General features: G+C 40.0%; 1 protein-coding gene across 1 annotated transcript in view; it reads left to right on the forward strand.

Moving 5' to 3' along the window:
• mgat5b (alpha-1,6-mannosylglycoprotein 6-beta-N-acetylglucosaminyltransferase B) overlaps nucleotides 1–20353 on the forward strand; it is a 111885-nt gene that overhangs the window by 64524 nt on the left and 27008 nt on the right. Inside the window, exon 9 of the mRNA XM_086154236.1 lies at nucleotides 19095–19226. Coding sequence (XP_086010362.1) covers nucleotides 19095–19226 — 132 coding nt within the window. The remainder of the gene's footprint in view (nucleotides 1–19094; nucleotides 19227–20353) is intronic.

Here is a 20353-nt window from a genome sequence, read left to right on the forward strand (position 1 = left end):
TGACGAATAGCTCGTGCTAAAACCGCCTGAATGTTTGCGGCGTCGGAGCTTCTGTATCAACTCTGTGAGCTTGATAAACATCAGGATGCAACGAGCTGGAGACGCTTGTTTGGAGACGCCGGATTGGATGAATCCGAATCAGCTGCGAGCGGCGTCTGTTGAGCCGCATTTTGTAATAATAGTGCATTTTGTAATAAACGTCCAAAATGTAATAACTTTTTCATTTCATTTTGTAATAAAGCCGCATTTTGTAATAAACTGCCCCAACGCATTTTGTAATAAATTTTGCCGCATTGTGTAATAAGTTGTTACATATTGAGACGATTATTACAAAATGCACTTGCAACTTTTCTATTTTCTAATAACATGGTGCATTATGTAATAACAATTCTAAAGCATAAGTTTGTTAATTGTATTTTATTTTACTTTAAAGTATTTGTAAAAGCTAGGCCTATTATTAGCATCACTGTATTAGCCTAGTAGCAGTACTTAGCAATTACTATCAGTACACTATTCAAAGGTTGCGTTAACAGAGAATATTCTTTAAATTCCATGTTATTACATTTCCTAGAGAATAAAAAAGTTGCAAGTGCATTTTGTAATAATCTTCTCAAAACGTAATAACTTATTACATTATTTATTACAAAATGAAATGAAAAAAATATTACATTTTGGAAGTTCATTACAAAATGCACTGTTATTACAAAATCCACTTGCAACTTTTTTATTTTCTAGGAAATGTAATAACAGGGTGCATTATGTAATAACAATTCTAAAGCATAGTTTGTTTGTTAGTTGTATTTTATTTTACTTTAAAGTATTTGTAAAAGCTAGGCCTATTAGTATCAGTGTATTAGCCTAGTAGCAGTACTTAGCAATTACTATCAGTACACTATTCAAAGGTTGCATTAACAGAGAATATTCTATAAATTCCATGTTATTACATTTCCTAGAGAATAAAAAAGTTGCAAGTCCATTTTGTAATAATCTTCTCAAAATGTAATAACTTATTACATAATGCGGCAAAATTTATTACAAAATGCGGCAGTTTATTACAAAATGCGGCTTTATTACAAAATGAAATGAAAAAGTTATTACATTTTGGACGTTTATTACAAAATGCACCATTATTACAAAAAGCGGCTCAACAGCGTGCGATGGGTCTGGATGTGCGGCAGCTCCAGGCGGCGGGCGGGGCAGACGCCACATTCACACCTATCCATGGGTCTTTAAAATCACCGAGAATAATACGATGTGACATTTGGGGATTTTTAATTTTAGTAAGGTCGCTGTCAGTCTGCGTTGAAATATTTGCGTTTTCGACGTTCGTCCGTCGTTTCGTGGGATTTCTTGGTCGTAAGTGCGTTCGGGCCGGAGGGAGTCGTGTTTTATTTTGTCTTTTCGCCGCATCCTCCTCAAACAAAAACACAATCACATCCGATCAGGTCTTGGGAGACACTCATGCCTTCCTCCTGGTAAAAGAGCTGTTACGTTACCATGGTAACCAGATACCCGCCGCCGGTTTCACCTGCCTCTTTAACAACAAGAGAGCTGACCCTTTGATGAGATGACGAAACCTCCCGGCCTCCCGCAGCCGAGGTCCGTCGTCCGACGAGACCCAAATTCCTGGGTTAAACCTGCAGATCCTCCCTGCGATCTGGGCTTTTACAGCCCGAACTCGCTGCCTGGAGGGAAGGTTTTAATGTCTTTAAATCACCTGAGCTACATGCACTTACGATCTCACTGCCAGCTTTATGATTGTGTCTAATTGTCGGTAACTGCGACGACAAATTTAACTTTGCTTTGACATTAACACGGGAAAAGGCGAAATGTACTGAATCCCTATCAACGATCCCATGATTTATTTCGACCGTACGTTGATTCAGCGGTTTGCGCTTCCATCTTCAGCAGGAGGCTCCAACAGTGAGGTGTTTGCATGTTCTCCTCACGTCCAGATGCGTTTCCTTTGGGTTCTTCAGTTTCGTCTCCGAAAACATGGCATATTCATTTTCAGACCATAAATTGACAAAGTTCCAGAGTGAACGCCACCTTTCACCCAATGATAGCTGGAAACTGATGATATAATAACAGTTTATATTGTGGATTATTATCATTATTATTATTAATTATTATTATCAATTATTATTATTATTATTATTATTATTATTAATTATTATTATTAATTATCATTATTATTATTAATATTATTATTATTAGTAGTAGTAGTAGTAGTAGTAATAGTGATAGTAGTAGTATTTAAAATAATGATAATGATGATAATAATAATAATAATAATTACATTACATTGCATTTGGCAGACGCTTTTATCCAAAGCGACTTACAATAGAGGACATAGGGACTGCAAATACAACATAGGGACTGCAAATACAATAATAATGATAATAATATTAATAATAATCATCATCATAATCATCATAATCATATAGAGTATAATATAATATAATATAGTATAATATAATATGATATACTAAAATATAATATAATACGATTACTAATACTACTACTACTTTTAATACTAATAAGAACTTCTTTTTCAATGTCATTTTTAATTGTATTTTTCAAGCTACTCTTCAGGGTACTGTTTGTCCTGCTCTGCTCTGATGATCGTAGCTGTGGAAACTGTAGAAGTGCAAATAAGTGGATTTTCCAAAACAGTAACCATAATACCTTCAGTTATATCACAAGTGATTCAGGTTGCAGGTTTCAGAGGTCGTATCTGAGCCCTCCTTATTTATTTATGGGGTTTGTTTTGGGAAAAAACACTGACAATGATCAGGTCGGTTCAGCTCTCACACACTCAAATAACTTGAGAAAAAGGTTAATAAATAAAAAAGGGACTGAAATTCCAGCATTGTTGGCTACACCTCACACCCACTATACAAAATTAATAAAAAAAAAAGAGAATCACAACCACAACAACAACCACACTCAGACAAAGTTAATAGAAAGAGCTTTTTTTGACTCGGATCGCATGTGCAGGGAGGAAAACCTTGGATGAAACTTGGGGTTCCTGTTTGGCCTAAAATAGACCTGGAAACCTTCACTGCAGAGAAAACACCCCGGTTCCCCCGGAGGAACGTTAACGTCACCCGTCTGCGCTCGTTTTGACGCCGGATGCGAGTCTCGCTTTGCATTTCTGACTCATCTCCGTTTAGCGGAACGACGTTGACAACTTGACGGAAGGCCATTAACAAAATTTGACCTCTCAGCAAACACATGGATCAGTGAACCCCCAAAGAATGATGTTTTGTTTTTGTTTTTTTGAATAGCATTTATAATCCATCAGCCTTGTCTGAGGAGTCAAAGTTATGTTAGGCTCGACAGGCTCCCCAGAGTGTAAAATCTGAAACTGGAAATCAATGCTGTTTTAATCTGGAAGACCTGACAAAGAGCTTTATTGCGCTGCCAGTTTGAGGTTGCGCCTCTCCATGAGCGCTGATGCACTCTCGCCCCGGAGCCTCCTGACTGATGCGTCTCCTTCGCTTTGTTGTGGAAAAGCAAAAAGCAGCGGTTAAAAATAACAAGTGAAGACATCGCCGAGTTATAACATCAGAGGGGGTTCACACGCTGGTTTCTAATCAACCTTCCAAACATGATCCGAAACCGGATATTTCCAAAACGCATATTATCACCGACCGAGAGCGAAGCGCGTCCCGGCATTTAATGCAAAAAAATATGGAAGGTGATTTTACCCGCATGGTGCGTCATGAGCTGCTCCAGGATGCTGTTTACCTCCTCTAGAAGGTTCGGCTTCCTTGTGATGTTGACGGCTCGTCACACAAGCCCAGAATAGTAAAGAGGAATGAGCTGCTGACGTTGCGTCGCGCTGACGCTTATTAAAAACAACAAACAAAGCAAATTAAGTTCAAAAAAGTTCACCCCGGATTCTTCAAATATTAACGTCTCCGCGTGAACACCGACACACCCCCACATTTCTTGTTTTTTTTTTTTATTTTTTGATGCAAAAGCATGCACTGCATCTTCAATAGAAGTACATCTCTTGAGTTTTGACACGAGCTTTTAATGCGTCTGCAAGGCCTCTCTGATGATGACCCCCTTTGTTTAACCGACCCGATGGAAATTATGATGACATGTTATTAATATCCCGGTTTCGTGTACGACAGTGATGGATAGACCGATGGCCCGAGCCTTTCGGGAGAAGTTTGATCGTTGACGCAGCACTTTATTTAAATCTGCCATGTTGGGGTTTCTTCTCTTTGACACCTTGATCTGAAATATGAAAACCTATTGATCTTGTTGAACACATGATTTTCACTCCACTTTATGCCTTTACTCTCAACGTCACTTTTATACTTTGTTGAAAAATACAACATTTTCATCTTATTCTGAACCGAACGTTCATTTTCGATTGCATTAATTCGTCTCATTAAGTGTCTTTTTTAGTTTTAGGGTGTAATTCCCGTTGTCATTTCTTGTCAGCCCTTATTTATTATCATTATTTGTTCTTGGGGGTAATGAGGCCGTAGACACTCTGGGATTACCTGTCGGTAAAGAAAATAACGTGGTTATTAAAATGAATAAATAGAAATAAATGTTACCAGAATTTGCGGATTCAGGCACCGAACCCTGAGTTGCTCCCGAATGTGTGAATGCTATCGAATGCTAAGCGCTCCGAGTTGAGATTATTTACCATTCTTATAAGTCCGTAGGCTATTATTGTATGTTCGGATACAAACGTTTGATAAATCTCACATTTTTATACCAGCAGCTTCAACCTTTTCTCTCTGTCACTAATGATGATGTCGTCGTCTCCTGGCTTTTCCATCTCATTGACTGCATATCGAATGGATTGAGCTCCTCTTAAACCGGATAGATCAGGCTCTGTACTTCTGATAAAATACATTTGGTCACTTCTTGATCCTTCTATCTTTTCTACAAACCTGACGCTGCTTGTTGAAAGTCAAAATGACCAGTAAGAAACCGCTCAAGCTACATCATTTCCCACCCGTATCAAGCCAGAGCGTTTCTTTAAAAAAAAAAAAAAAAAAAAAAAAAAAAAAAAAAAAATATATATATATATATATATATATATATATATATATATATATATATATATATATATATATATATATATATATATATATATGTATACACACAAATATTTATATATTTTAAATATAATATTTATGTATTATTATATTTATATATTATTATATTTTTTATATATTATTTATATATGTATATATATTTATATATTATAATATTTATATATTTATATATTTATATGCCATACGAATATTTATATATTGCAGTGTATTATAGTCAATGACTTCATGTGAAATGCCACTATAAACAAACTTGCCGTTTTTAATATACCTGTCCTACTAAAATATTAAATGTACACTTGCCGGCGCATTCAGTCTTTTGAGATGTGATTGAAAACAAAAGTTTGCCCACCGTTGGATTTTATTGGAGCCGGTGGTCTGGTACCGCTTGCAGCTCAGTCAGGATTTCACATTCGCATTTTTAAAACTCTTCATCTCCCGGAAAGTGAAGTCTCCGGACAGGAATAGGAGGAAGCGCGGCGTGCTTGAGGGGTTTTCCACGGAGGCAGATTTAAGGCGGAGTGAAGCGCTGGTTTCTTCAAGCAGCAGGAAAACAAGCCGGATCTCCTCCATTACATTTTCAACACACCTGTTTATCATGGCTTGCATGTTCTTTCCATCCCATACATGACGGGGTGACCTTGAACGTCTTTGAATGAACGGTCTCCACTTGCACACCCACTCGCGCTGAATTCGCCCGTTCACACACACACACACACACACACACATGTGGATGGCGGCTGGAATGGAAGCGCTAACCACACCATTGGGAGCAACTGGCGGTTCAGTGTCTTGGCCAAGGACACGCTGACATGCTGGAGATCTTTTCATCGCCTTTTCTTTCCACTGAGACACAACTGTCCTGTAAAGTGACTTTTTTTTTTTTTTTCTTTCCTGCCACCCGGGCCTCCTTGTGCAGACGGGGTCCCCCTCCGCCCCGTCGAGGTTCCCCCTCGCCTCCCCGGCCAGCTGTGCTTTTTGTTTGGGGCGCAGCTGTTAGCTTGTCTTGGATGCCGAAGCTCCGAAGCTTCCCGCCATCCTCCTCATTTTGCCTCCCCCTCGAACACAGAGTTTGACCTGACAGCAAGATTTTATTTTCCTCTTACTGATTCTTGATGCGCTCTTTCTTGGCTTCCTCCAACACGCCGTTTCCTCCCCTTCACCTCATGCGGCGCTGCCTCATTTTCTTTCTGCACTGTAACCTTGCACTTGTACTTGCACTTTCCACCCAGCCGCACTGCTGCGAGTAGTCTTTTTAAGGAGGATTTTGTCCAGAGACGTTCACCTCCACACACCGCTTTTATTTTATTTTATTCTTTTTTGACAGTCTCATCCATATATATTACAGGCCAGCGATGGGAGGGAGCAGTTCCCCGATGACATTGATATTTATTTATTGTCTGTACCTGGGATCGATAGCGTACTGCGAGCCACTTGTCTACAGTCTCCTCAAAAACAGAAAACAATAATACCGCATTTGCTCAGGATTTGGCACAAATAACATGTACATATGGATACATACCCATACATTCATATACAAACATGCATATATACAGATCGATATATATATATATATATATATATATATATACACTCACCGGCCACTTTATTAGGTACACCTGTCCAACTGCTCGTTAACACTTAATTTCTAATCAGCCAATCACATGGCGGCAACTCAGTGCATTTAGGCATGTAGACGTGGTCAAGACAATCTCCTGCAGTTCAAACCGAGCATCAGTCTGGGGAAGAAAGGTGATTTGAGTGACTTTGAACGTGGCATGGTTGTTGGTGCCAGAAGGGCTGGTCTGAGTATTCCAGAAACTGCTGATCTACTGGGATTTTCACGCACAACCATCTCTAGGGTTTACAGAGAATGGTCCGAAAAAGAAAAAATATCCAGTGAGCGGCAGTTCTGTGGGCGGAAATGCCTTGTTGATGCCAGAGGTCAGAGGAGAATGGCCAGACTGGTTCCAGCTGATAGAAAGGCAACGGTGACTCAAATAACCACCCGTTACAACCAAGGTAGGCAGAAGAGCATCTCTGAACGCACAGGACGTCCAACTTTGAGGCAGATGGGCTACAGCAGCAGAAGACCACGCTGGGTGCCACTCCTTTCAGCTAAGAACAGGAAACTGAGGCTACAATTTGCACGAGCTCATCGAAATTGGACAATGGAAGATTGGAAAAACGTCGCCCGGTCCGATGAGTCTCGATTTCTGCCGCGACATTCTGACGGTCGGGTCAGAATTTGGCGTCGACAACATGAAAGCATGGATCCGTCCTGCCTTGTATCAACGGTTCAGGCTGCTGGTGGAGGTGTAACGGTGTGGGGAATATTTTCCTGGCACTCTTTGGGCCCCTTGGTACCAACTGGCCATCGTTGCGACGCCACAGCCTACCTGAGTATTGTTGCTGACCACGTCCATCCCTTTATGACCACAATGTACCCAACTTCTGACGGCTACTTTCAGCAGGATAATGCGCCGTGTCATAAAGCTGGAATCATCTCAGGCCGGTTTCTTGAACATGACAGTGAGTTCACTGGACTCAAACGGCCTCCGCAGTCACCAGATCTCAATCCGATAGAGCATCTTTGGGATGTGGTGGAACGGGAGATTGGCATCATGGATGTGCAGCCGACAAATCTGCGCCAACCGTGTGATGCCATCATGTCAATATGGACCAAACTCTCTGAGGAACGCTTCCAGCACCTTGTTGAATCCATGCCACCAAGAATTGAGGCAGTTCTGAAGGCAAAAGGGGGTCCAACCCATTACTACATCACATTACATTGCATTTTGGCAGACGCTTTTATCCAAAGCGACTTACAATAGAGGACATAAGGACTGCAAATAACACTTGCAAATACAAGATGCACAGGAAATATACAGAACAGTAAGCTTAGGTTAGTGAGTTGTTTTTTTTTTAACAAAGACATACACAAACGTACACACACACTGCATAGCCTAACTTGCTGCCTAACCTGATCTGGGGCATCAGCGCAGTAAAAAGTCCTGAAAGAGAAAAGTTTTTACCTGTTTCTTGAAGGTTGAGAGAGATGATGCTCGTCTTGTTGCTTCTGGAAGTTTGTTCCACCACTGAGGTAGTAGAACTGAGAACAGTTTTGCCCGAGATCGCTTAGAGCGAGGAGAAGGTGCTGCTAGTAGGTTGCCTAATATTAGGTGTACCTAATAAAGTGGCCGGTGAGTGTATGTATAGATCGATATACTTATATATTATAGACATATTCTTCCTCAGGTAAGTGGACAGCTAAAAGCATTTTAAATGTAACCACACTGTTTGAGGCTTTACATGTTGCGACCCAAACACATGCGGATGACACGCCTTACTTCTGCCCCCCCGCCCCCCCCCTTCCAAGCCATTTGCTCGCCTCTTAAAAGTGCCTCAGTCATGCTTCTCCTCCATTAGTTCTTCAAATATCAGCTGCATCAATGGGTCTGTGATGAGTGGATTCCCCGAGTTTTTCCTCTCAGTTCCTGAGTACATCTGCTTTTAAATGGATGCCATTTAGCAGTAAATTATGCAGGACTCTGCTGTTTTAATTTCCCCTGCGGACTAACACATCATGCACACAATAACCCTTGAGAGAACACACTTTAACTTCCTGTGATACTGAATCCTCGTTACATTTCGAGACACCTCATCCTTCATTCTGTAAAACCGTGAACTTACCAACTGAAGTATGGAGATTAGTGTTGCTTTCAACATGTAAAGACAGCGAGGCACAGTGAGCACTTTCTGTGTGGTCGCTAAGACAAAGGCTTAAGTGCGGCGTGACCATCTTATACTGAAATAATCCCGGCGTCCCCTTTGAGGTCGTCTCATTTGACAAAAACCACATGTTAAAATATTAAAATTGTCCTAATTTCCCAAATAGCTGGGAAACATTGCAATGATACATTACCTGATAACCCCTGGAGTGTCATGTTGTCTCCCATTGTGACTGGAATTTATGTGTGCGTGATAGGTTTTAAGATAATAGTGACAAGAAAATCTTCCCTCAGCCAAACTACCTCATCAGTAATATTTGCGTTTGGCATCAACTTCAGACGCATCGAATAAGTGAAACAGAAAACACAAGTTAATGTACGTGTTAATATGGCACCCTGGTGTGTTCTCACACACAGGATACACAATGGGATAACAGCTGATCAGGGTCATGTTTAAATGGGAGTAAAATAAAAATATTGATTAAAATGTAAATGATAAAAATATATGTAGATATATTTTTATCTTTATTATTCATCTATATATATATATATATATATATGATGCAGATATCCAGGTTACTTTCTCTGTTTTACATACAAAGTACATCTTAGTACACTCTAGGTACTAGTTTATGGATAAATTGTTAACAACTGTTACTATTAATTTTTAAATTAATTTTGTTTTTTTTTCTATTAAATATTAACTGTCAATTGTTAACAACTGTTACTTTTAATTTTTGTATTAATTTTATTTTATTTTTTCTATTTAATATTAATTGTCAATTGTTAACAACTGTTACTTTTAATTTTTGTATTAATTTTATTTTATTTTTTCTATTTAATATTAATTGTCAATTGTTAACAACTGTTACTTTTAATTTTTTAATTGATTTTATTTTTTTTATTCTTCTATTAAATATTAATTGTCTATTGTTAACAACTGTCACAACGTTATTTATACATCTACAAACAAAATTAATCAGGAACTATATTTTCTACCTTTTAAATTACATTTCTTTTCAAAGGCAAAAACAATAGATTTAACTTTTCTAGTAAAACAGAAAGCAGCCTGGGGGACAAATGAACAAGTGTGTTTATTTATTCAAGTGCCTTTGCAGCTCCTTAACTCAGAAACCTGGACTTGTTGTATTTTATTTATTTTTTCAAATGTTTTTTCATCCAGCAATGTTTTCACATTAACTACTGGACCTCAGGGAGCTGCAAGCCAGTGTCCGTTTGAGCCGATCCAAAGCTGGGATACCTGCAGAGGCTTCTCTCAGGAAGGGCGTCCGATGTAAAACCTGTGCCAAAACCAAATATGCAAATGGAACTTGCGAAAGTCGACTCGCGGTTAACGACAGCCGCCATTAGCGGCGCTGACCTTCAGGGTACCGGTGGAAATCAGGCTACTGTGGGTTGGAGAAGGAGAGGAGGAAGACATGTTTGGAAGCAGAGAGAAGAAGGAAGGCAAGAGTCTGAGAGGAAAGACCTTGTTTGGATGATGACCGGATAAGATAGAGTTGGTTGACATGATGCAGAGAAGGAAGGTTAATATACTGTTTGTCCAGTAGACCAGGTGGGCGAGAAGCTTAGGAGCAGTTTTTTAATTCGTACTCTCATGTTACTGACAGGAAGAGAAATGGAGTAGGAGTTATCTTGAAGGTAATGTTTGTTAGTAACGTTCTGGGAATTAAAAGAGTGTCAGATAGAGAGTAAAACTGGAAACTGGACGGTGTGATGCTCGATGTTTCCGTGGCTATGGCCCCACAGGTGGGACGTGAGTTAGAGGAGAGTAATTTCTGGAGTGAGATGAAGTGATGCAGAGTAATTGGTCATTGGTGCAGACATCAATGGACATGTAGAGAGGGGATGAAAATGTGGTGAGCAGGTTTGTGTTGGATGGAAGGATGGAAATGGCAAAAAAGACAGGAACATAGGGTACCTTATAAGAGCAAAGGTAGGATCAGCCAGGTTTACTACATCTTGTATGGACGATGTAAATTTGAAGGAGATCGGTGACTGCAAAGGAGAGTGGTAGGTGAAAGTGTAGCCAGACAACATAAGATGGTGGTTTGTAGGATGAATCTGGTGACAAAAAAGCTAAAGAGGACAGAGGCAGAGCGAAGCACAAAGTGGCAGAAGCTGAAAAGAGTTTGTATGGTTTTTAAAGGACAAGTTGGGTCGGTCAGGGTCAGGGATGACTGAACAACTACAGCTAATGTAACCAGGGAACGAGTAAACAAGTATATAGTGTGCCGTCTGGAAGGAAAGTAGATAAGGGAAGTGCAGGAGTGCATACAGAGAAAGAGGTTAGCAGGAAAGTAGTGGGATACAGAGGGGACTGAAGAGACCAGACAGGAGTACAGGGAGATTCGGCGTAAGGTAAAGGTAGAGGTTGCAAAGGCCAAACAAAGGGTGTATGATGACTTATAGGCTAGGTTGGACAGAAAGGAGAAAGGGAATGATTTGTACTGGTCAGCAAGATGGAAAGGATGCACAGCAGGTTTGGGTGATTAAGAATAGAGAGGGCAATGCATTGGCAGATGCCGGAAGAGTGATGGGAACATGCAGGGAGTACTTTGAAAAGCTGATGAATGAGGAAAATGAAAGAAAGGGAAGCATAGAGAAGGTGATTATTGTGGAGCACAAAGTAGCAGAGATTAGCAAAGGTGAAGTGAGGAGGGCATTGAAGAGGATGAAAGCAGTTGGTCTCGATGATGTACTCATGGAGGTGTGGAAATGTCCAGTAGAGACGGCAGTAGAGTTTCTGGTTAGATTATGTAAAATTATCTTAGAAAGTGAGAAGATGCCTGAGGGGTAGAGAAGAAGTGCGTTAGTGCTCATTTTTAAGAATAAGAGAGATGTGCAGAATTGCAATAACTATAGAGAGATAAAGTTGATGAGCCATACAATGAAGTTATGAGAAAGAGTAGCGGAACTAGGCTGAGAGCAGAAGTCAGCATTTGTGAACAGCAGTATGGCTTCTTGCCTAGAAAGAGTACTACAGATGCAGTATTTGCTTTGAGAATGCTGGCAAAGAAGTACAGAGAAGGTCAAAGGGAGCTTCATTGTGCCTTTGGAGACCAAGAAAAAACAGACGACAGGGTGCAGAGAGGTGAACTGTGGCAGAGAAGTGTGTTAGACTGGTGCAGGACACGTATGCTTGATGTGAGACGGTGCAGAGGTGTGCTGAAGGTGTGACAGAGAAGTTCAACGTGGTGGTGGGACTCCATCAGGGATCACCTCTGAGCCCCTTCTTGGTTGCAGCGGTGATGGACAGGCTGACAGATGAGGTTAGACAGGAATCTCCATGGACCATGATGTTGGTAGATGACATTGTGATCCATAGGGAGAGCAGAGAACAGGTGAAGTGAAAGCTAAAGAGGTGGAAGTCTGTGCTGGAAAAGAGAGACATGAAGGTTAGTCTCTGCAAGACAGAATATATGTGTGGTGTGAATGAGAGGAACCCGGGTGGAACGCTGAGGCTACAGGGAGTGGAGATAAAGGAGATGGAGGATTTGAAATATTTAGGGTCAACAGTCCATAGCAATGGAGAGTGTGGAAAAGAGGTGAAGAGACGGGTTTAATGTTGCCTAAGAATAATGTTGCTGTAAGCTTTGGAGACGGTAGATCTGAAAGAGATGAAGATGTTGAGGATCTCTTTGGGAGCGATGACAATGGTTAGAATGAGGAATAAATCAGAGGGACGGAACAATGTTAGATGTTTTGGAGACCAGGTCAGAGATGGTTGGGTCATGGAAAGAGGAGGGAGAGTGGATATATGGGTAGACGGATGCTAGAATTGGAGGTCTAGAAGACGACCAAGGAGAAGATGGATGGGCGACGTGAGAGAGGATAAGAAGGTAGTTGGTGTGGCGACTCCTGAAGGGAAAAGCCCAAAGAAAGAGAAGAACAATATGTTGCTATCAAAGGAAAGAAAAGACCCGCCATGTTTGAAATTGTATCCTCAAAAATGTCATCATTAATTTGCATTAATTTTACTGCCCAGTATAGTCAAACATCACGAAAACAGTCATTTAGTATATCTTACTTTGGCTTTATTTACCACAAAAAAAAAAGACATTTGACCAAAGCACTCCATTTTGTAAATAAGTCAGTCGAAGTTCGGTCCCGCGAGCGCGGTAACGTGCTGTCATGTGAGCCGCACCTCCCGGCGCTATTCAATTCATTACACGCAACCTAATAAACAGGAATGTGAAGTGAACAACACTCTTTAGGTGTAAGTATTGAAACCCCTGTGCGAGTACCTGTGACTGATGAATCTGCAACTTAAAGTGCCGCCGGCTGACACACTCTGGCTCATTATCCCATCCAGTGCCGGGAACCGGCTGCCAGAAGGATGTAGTGCAGGAAGATCAATAGTCCCCTTTTTTTTTTTTGTAGGTATTTTTTTGCCTGTTTGTGTTTGTGTGTGCGCGGTAACGGCTAGAATAGATAGGCTCTTGAACAACACTGCGAAAGAAAGCATTGATGTGTGTAAAGCACTAAAATAAAAATAATTAAACTTTCATGCAATCTTTGCATAATAATGATGCGTCTTATTCTTTTCTTGCAGTTAAAGAAATGTAGGCTCATCGCTGTGGGTTTATTTTCCTATGTCCTTTGGAGAGGAGGCTGTCATTTATACTTCAAAAATAAGGCCTTTTGCTATTTTCATTTCCTTTTCTCAGGATAAAAATACATCTTATATTAAGTCTGTTTTACTGCAAGTAATATCATCGGTAATACTCTGCAGAAATATAGAGTATCACCATAGACTTTTGACCGTATATCAGTCACTTCAAAGAGCTTTGCAGCATCAAAAATATATTTTAAATGCCCAGAAAGCAAAGTTCAGGATTTTATCAAAAGCACCAAATTCTGCAAAATTCTGCAAGTCAAGGGATTTTATTTATACATTTTTTAACATCTGATGAAATATTGATTGACAGGTCGGCTAACCAAAAGCTTTGTGTGTGTGTGTGTGATTGATGACGTTGATTATGAAAAGCTAAATACATTAATATCCATTCATGGTTTTACGAGTTCTATAAAGAAAGTAACGAGGGCGCTGACCTTGAACAGCAGCCATTCTTGTTTTAACGTTCATTCGTGTATCAAGCAAATTTCAGACGTACTTTCAATTTTGGCCAGGTTTGTCGTGGAAAGGAGATCTCTGATCTAAGTGGGACTAAAAGTAGGAATAAAAAAATCAGGGGAATAGATAAATGGAAAAACTCAGCTCAATATACTTGAATTAATGAAAATATCAGGACACATGAGGTATGACAGTGTTTCTTGTCGGCTACCGCGGGATGCGGTAACTCATGAGTTTATTAACTGTAATTTACCTGCTATTAGATCTGTTTTTAAGCGTCCGTGTTTGAGGAAGCATTGTCTTCTCTTGTAACGAAAGCAGACCTTCTTGATTGTGATTTTCTTCAACAAAGTGCCTCCTTGATCTGAAGCGAGCGCCGGGATCTGAAGCAACTTTTCACAGGGTGCTTTTTTTTTTTTCTCCTATTGGCATCGAGAAGATATTGTATAACTGCGATTCACGTGTTATCTTTTAAAAACAGCAGACCGATGATACTAATTAAGCCGTGCAGAAAGCGGTTGGCCGGGATGAAACGTGTCCCCTTTGAGAAAATTAAGGATACAGGAGGAGGAAAAAAAGAAAAGAACAAAACAGAATAAATGTATAAGCAATCCTCATACACTGACATGGTAATTATTTTCAATTGGAGAGCTGACAAAGGCTCTCCGGAGAGCTTTTTCTTGCCTTTCGGTCACATGGGATTGCACTTTGCTGCCGAAACTGAACTGAAAGAGCCCGAGTCTATTAACACTGACGGGCGTGAGGAGTCTGCAGTCGCACCGATCAATGCCAGTTCACTCTCTTGGTGCTCACCTTTTTGAGCCGGCCATATTTCTTTTTAACATTGGGATGCAAAAGGAGAAAAAAAATGGCATATTTCAGTTGAATCGTGGGAAATAACTTTTTGAGGCCTCTCTCTTTAGGCTGCATGTTGCCAGATCTCACTGGCAACACTCATCTTTTCTCTGTATCTGCGGGCGGTCAACTAGAAAGAAGGAAGCGCTCAGCCTCAGATGCACCGTAAGGAGAAGTCACATGTAAATTCAGAAAAATAAAAACACATGGAACCTCATTTTGACACCACATTAGAAGGAAGCGAAGAAACCTTTCAGTCAGACGCAACATTGACTCGAGCGGAGGGGCGACATGAGTCGGCGCCGCGCCACGTTTGATACGGAATGTCTTTCCTCGCAATTTTGAGGCGACGTTTATTTAAGAAGTTCTGGGAGACATCTTGCACGACACGGATTCAACGGCAGAAAGCGAACGTTGACAAAGCCGTCAAAAGACGACGACGACGACGCAGATGTAACGGATATTCATGCATTTTCATGTGAGAGTCTGCGACGAGACAAATGGGCGGGCGCGCCGCCGCAAGACGCCGCTTTGTTCAGCCATACGGTCTGTTTTGTTGCAGAGAAATCGCCTGCAATCATTATCCTCACGGCGTCAACACGCTTCAATAAAAAGAGAGCTCTTTCCTCGCTGCTGTTTCAAGCCTTGATTTCATGAGGGTGCTGACACACACCGACGTGCACGTACATGACATTGCATAACACAGCTTTGAAAAATTGAGGGTATCCCTTGTGCATGCACACGCATGTGCACGTACACATTCCCATTCACGTACAGTTAGTCGGTGACGTGTGATGAGGTTCACGGCTGCCGAGCCACTGACGTCATCAGTCAGATTTACAAACATCGGTTTTCCTTTAGCTTAGCATTGTGGATGCTGATGTTGAGTCTTTGCTGTTCATTTAAAGCCAAATCTATCCTGGACATCTTGAATGTTTTTAGCGCGATTTGACTTTGAATGCGAGCGGCCGACCGCTCATGTTTGATTCGGCTTCTTTGCGGATTCTTCAGGTCACAATATCCCATGTGACTCCAGACATTGTCAGAAGTTGAGAAAAGAATGCAGGAAAAGCAGAAAAGGCTCTTTCTTATTGGACATCCACACAGCAGCCTTTTCGAGTGAAACGCTCCGTTTGAACAGACCGAGTCTTCCGTCTCCTAGTCTGAAGCAAATCCGTTAGCGCCGGCGTCGGTCTTCCCTTACTTATTATCTCCTGCTTTGACTGAAAGTCCATGTTAGAAAATTCTTTCAGTTTAGCTATGTAATCCTCTATTTTGGAAATAAAGCCAAGAAAGAGGGAAAAAATACCTGGATGGCTGCACCTTACTTGCTAACTGTTTACAGTAGCTTGCTATTGCTAATTCTATTATTCTTTAGCCGAGTAGTAAAAAGGCTCCCTGGGATCAGCGGCACCCCCTACCTTGAGGCACCGTCACTGCGTGCCTCACTTAGTGTGCCTTCGCTGCCGCTTCCCAATCGCTCGGGACAAGAAACAATTTATGGTTGTTGATGAACAAAATTATACACATCAGCTAAAGTATGGAAATTTAGTTCATATATTAGTGCTTGAAGTGTTTGAAAATTTTAATAGTGACATCCACAGAGACAGCAATACGGTCTCAGCCGCATAGCATGCTAGCACAGTTAGCAGAATCATTGTGCAATCCATAGCGGCTCCGCTGGCTGCCGTGTCACCGCACGGCTCTTCTTCATATTTAAACGCTAAATGGGATTTTTTTTTTCAGCGATTTTGAAAAAAGAAAAACGACTAAACATTCTGAAGTTAGATGGAAAATAACTTTATAATACAAATCACTGAATAAATATAACCATTCAAATCATTTTACATTTTTTTCTTTCCATGACGCCGGGTGAGGCCCGGCCTCAGCTGCCTCTACTGACTGAACGTCACCGCACTTGGTAACGGAGATGATATAATATTGTAGGAGGCTAATTGCTAGATAGAAATTGTACAAACTGCTGAGGAAGGTGAAACACTGGAGAGGAAGGTGAAGCCTTATTCATAGATAATCACATTTTATAAGCTACATTTCAATATTTGTCTGCTAGATCAAACTTTCGGCCAAAAAGAAAACAATTCCGTGTTGAAATTCCGCCGTTTCATATGAGTTTCCAAATGAGGTAGTCCGGAAACGTATTGCCCCAGAGCCGAACCTTCATTGGAATTGATTGGTGGAGCGGTGGACCGCCTTCTTCTTCTATCGCCGCAAAAGTGATCCCCGTTCCTCCATCAAACGTGGAACCGGGATGAAAGAATATTGAGACAGTGTTCTGCTGAGATCCGTGACATTTACCTCATCGGTCCCAGCTTTGAAAAGATGTGGCAGCTGAAAATGATTGTCATTTCAATATAGTCCCTGACTCAGGATTCATTTATCACAAGCTCTGTGCACGGAGAGACATAATCTTTACACTGGCAGTACATTAAGTGTCAAATGTATGACTTATTTCCAGTTACTTTACCTGGTAACAGTTTAATATACAAGAGGTTTGAAAAAGGAAAAGCAGAATCGGACGGAGAAATCAATCCATTTCTTTTATTCTTCAGAAATCTATTGAAAACCGTTGATTTAGACATAAACGGTAAAGGGTTTGAATATAAAACTACTACTACTAGTTATAATAATGATAATAATAATTATTGTTAGTAGTAGTAGTATCAGTAGTAGTAATAATAAGTAATTATTATTATTAATAATGATAATATATAAGACAAGTCTAATAATAATAATAATGATAATAATAATAATAATAATAATAATAATAATAATAATAATTATCATATTATTATTATTAAAATAATAACAATACAATAATAGTAATCATTATTATTATTATTGCTATTACTTTATTATTATTATTATTATTATTATTACTTTATTATTATTGTTGTTGTTGTTGTTATTGTTATTATTATTATTATTACAATTATATAATTATCAATTATCAGTGCTTGTTTAGTTCAAATTTGTAGAGGTAACATATGAAAAATGTTTGAGTACAATATTTCGTCACAGGCTCCGTGAAAATATTTTATCGTACTATTTGGTTGATAAAAGATTGTTGCAGAAGAAACTTCAGACACACAACTCCAAACCAGGTGAGACCATATGTCTCCACTCACCTTTTATACAAAAAAAAAGTGTTTTTCACGCTGAAATGATCTTACACCCACTGTGCTGTCATTTAGTACTTTTTTGAGAGGGAGAAATGGCTCTGCTCTCTTTACTTCATAATTGCCTCTGTATTTCCAGGATGTATTTGTTCTCGCTCTTCTTTTATAGCACGTGGGTTTACAACTCTTCAGCTTCTCACATTAATTCACTGATGAATGATCTAAGCCTAAAGTGTACAATTTTACTCATCCCAAGCGTTCACAACGAAAGGTCTCCTTGACCTCTCACAAAGGAAATGCTTTGCTCATTATGTGACTCACTGAATTCTACGGAGATTCAAGGGGTTTGTTTTCATTCTCCGATAGCAAATATTTTACTTTTTATATGTTCTTTTAGGTTATGTGGTGGAAAATAGTACAATAATGCAATAATGCAAAGATGGGCACATATATACATATTGTTTTTTGGTTATTCAGTGTTTCTATATTATCAATCTACCTCTACAGACTTGACCTCAGTTCAAAATGAAAATATTGGTAAACAGGAAAAGAACTGTTATTTTGAATGTAAAATATGCTGGCATTCTTATTGGGCTGTGTTTAAAAAAATGGCCAAACTATTTCATATTGATTTAACTTTATATTAAATAACCTGTAGGACCCCCCACCCAAAAAAAAATAGTAACAAAAATATTTTGGGCATTCAGTTCTGAGTTATTTATTTCCCCTCCTTGTCAACCTCAAGAGGGCAATATTTTGGTATTTTAAATCCGGGGCTCTTGGGAGAGGCGAAGACGTTAGCTCAAGCAGACCAAACTACATTTCCCAGAGCAAATGAAGTTTTCCACAGCTTTGCTTTAACCAAACTTTTAATCAGTCCCTCATATTGGTTGCAGCTCAATGAGTGTTGCATGTAGAAAGCAGAAGCTACTGCTACCTTCTGCAATGTTTACATGAATTCCAAGTGAGAAACAGCTTTTCGTATTGAAATTACAAATACTTTTTAGTACTTCAGTGATTAATGTTGTGCATCGCTAATCTGACTCAGATGTTCCGGATTTTCTTTGTAAAATACAGTGTAAAAATAACCTGTGAGAGGAGTAATGTCAGTATATGGATATATTTCAACGGGGTAAATGTGCAGCTCGCTTCCTTTTACCGGGTTGTTGATATTATCTGCACGCAGGTTTCTGGGGGTGCCTCCAGGAAGAGGAAGCTGCCCCGTGGCAGGACCGTTGCCCTTTGACATCATCTACACAGACTACCACGGCTTGCAGCAAATGAAGCAGCACATGGGCTTGTCACTGAAGAGGCACAAGTAAGCACTTTGCTTGTTGAAAATACTTTTTATTTACGACCCGCTGTCAAAAGACCATGTTTGTACCTTTAGGGCTCCAACATTTGTCACTGACATTGGACCCTTAGAGGTCCTGCTGTTGTATCTTAACAATGTTTACCTTTTTCACAAGTCTGGGAATTATTTGTACCTCAGAACAACGGAAAATACTTCTGAATATAACTTGAAACAATACAGCACACAACATACGATACGCTGCAACTTATGGAACATAAACACAGTCATTTATATCCCCTCAAGCAGTGACGTGCCGTGAGGTTCATGGCCGGTGAGGCACTGACTTATAAACATATAAACCCTACTTGATTGGCCAAATAAGTCACGAGCGCCTCCTACCGTGAGGCAGGAGAACGGCGTGCCTCACTTTGTGGCTCTTGGCAGCCCTTTTATGATCGTTCAGCACTAGAAACGTGTAGCAGTGTTGTGAAAAAATACTGTACATGGGAAATTGATATAGCATTCTTATAGTTCAGACAGCAAAAATGTTTAAACATTTTACTAGTGACATACAGAGAGACAGCAGTGGGATGTTAGTGCAGAGCATGCCGGCAGTCAGCTGTCATTGAGGCTCAACAGTCGGCTGCCTCACCGCACACCTCTTCTCAGCATTTCAACAGTAAATGTGAAAATCCAGCAATTTTAATTAAAAAACAATCTAAAACTGGTGAAGTGAAATGAAAAATAGCTCTCTAGTGCAAATCACTGGTAAATATAACCATTCCATTTTTTTTTTTTTTCATTTTACATTTTTTCAAGTGAGGCACGGATTCTCCTGCCTCCCCTGACTGCACCTCACTGCCCTAAAGCTTTCTTGTAATTTTTCTTGTTAATTCTCAGATAAGTTTCAAATGTTACCATGATCATGACAACAATGATGATTATTATCATTGATGTTGCGACCACTGTCATTGCCGTTTTTGTTTATACATTATTGCAAGAGCTAATTTTGGTTTCATTTCCGAGAATGTAGAGTTAAAGATGGTGTTGGTTTTTAAGTTCTTAAAGTCAACAGTCCAGAGCAATGGAGAGTGTGTGAAAAAAGACGAAGAAATGCAGTCAAGCAGGTTGGAACAGGTGGAGAAAAGTGT

This window comes from Fistularia commersonii, chromosome 10, assembly GCF_037954325.1.
Source record: "Fistularia commersonii isolate RoL2024-O1a breed Wild chromosome 10, RoL_Fcom_v1.0, whole genome shotgun sequence".
In the NCBI taxonomy this organism is placed as follows: domain Eukaryota; kingdom Metazoa; phylum Chordata; class Actinopteri; order Syngnathiformes; family Fistulariidae; genus Fistularia; species Fistularia commersonii.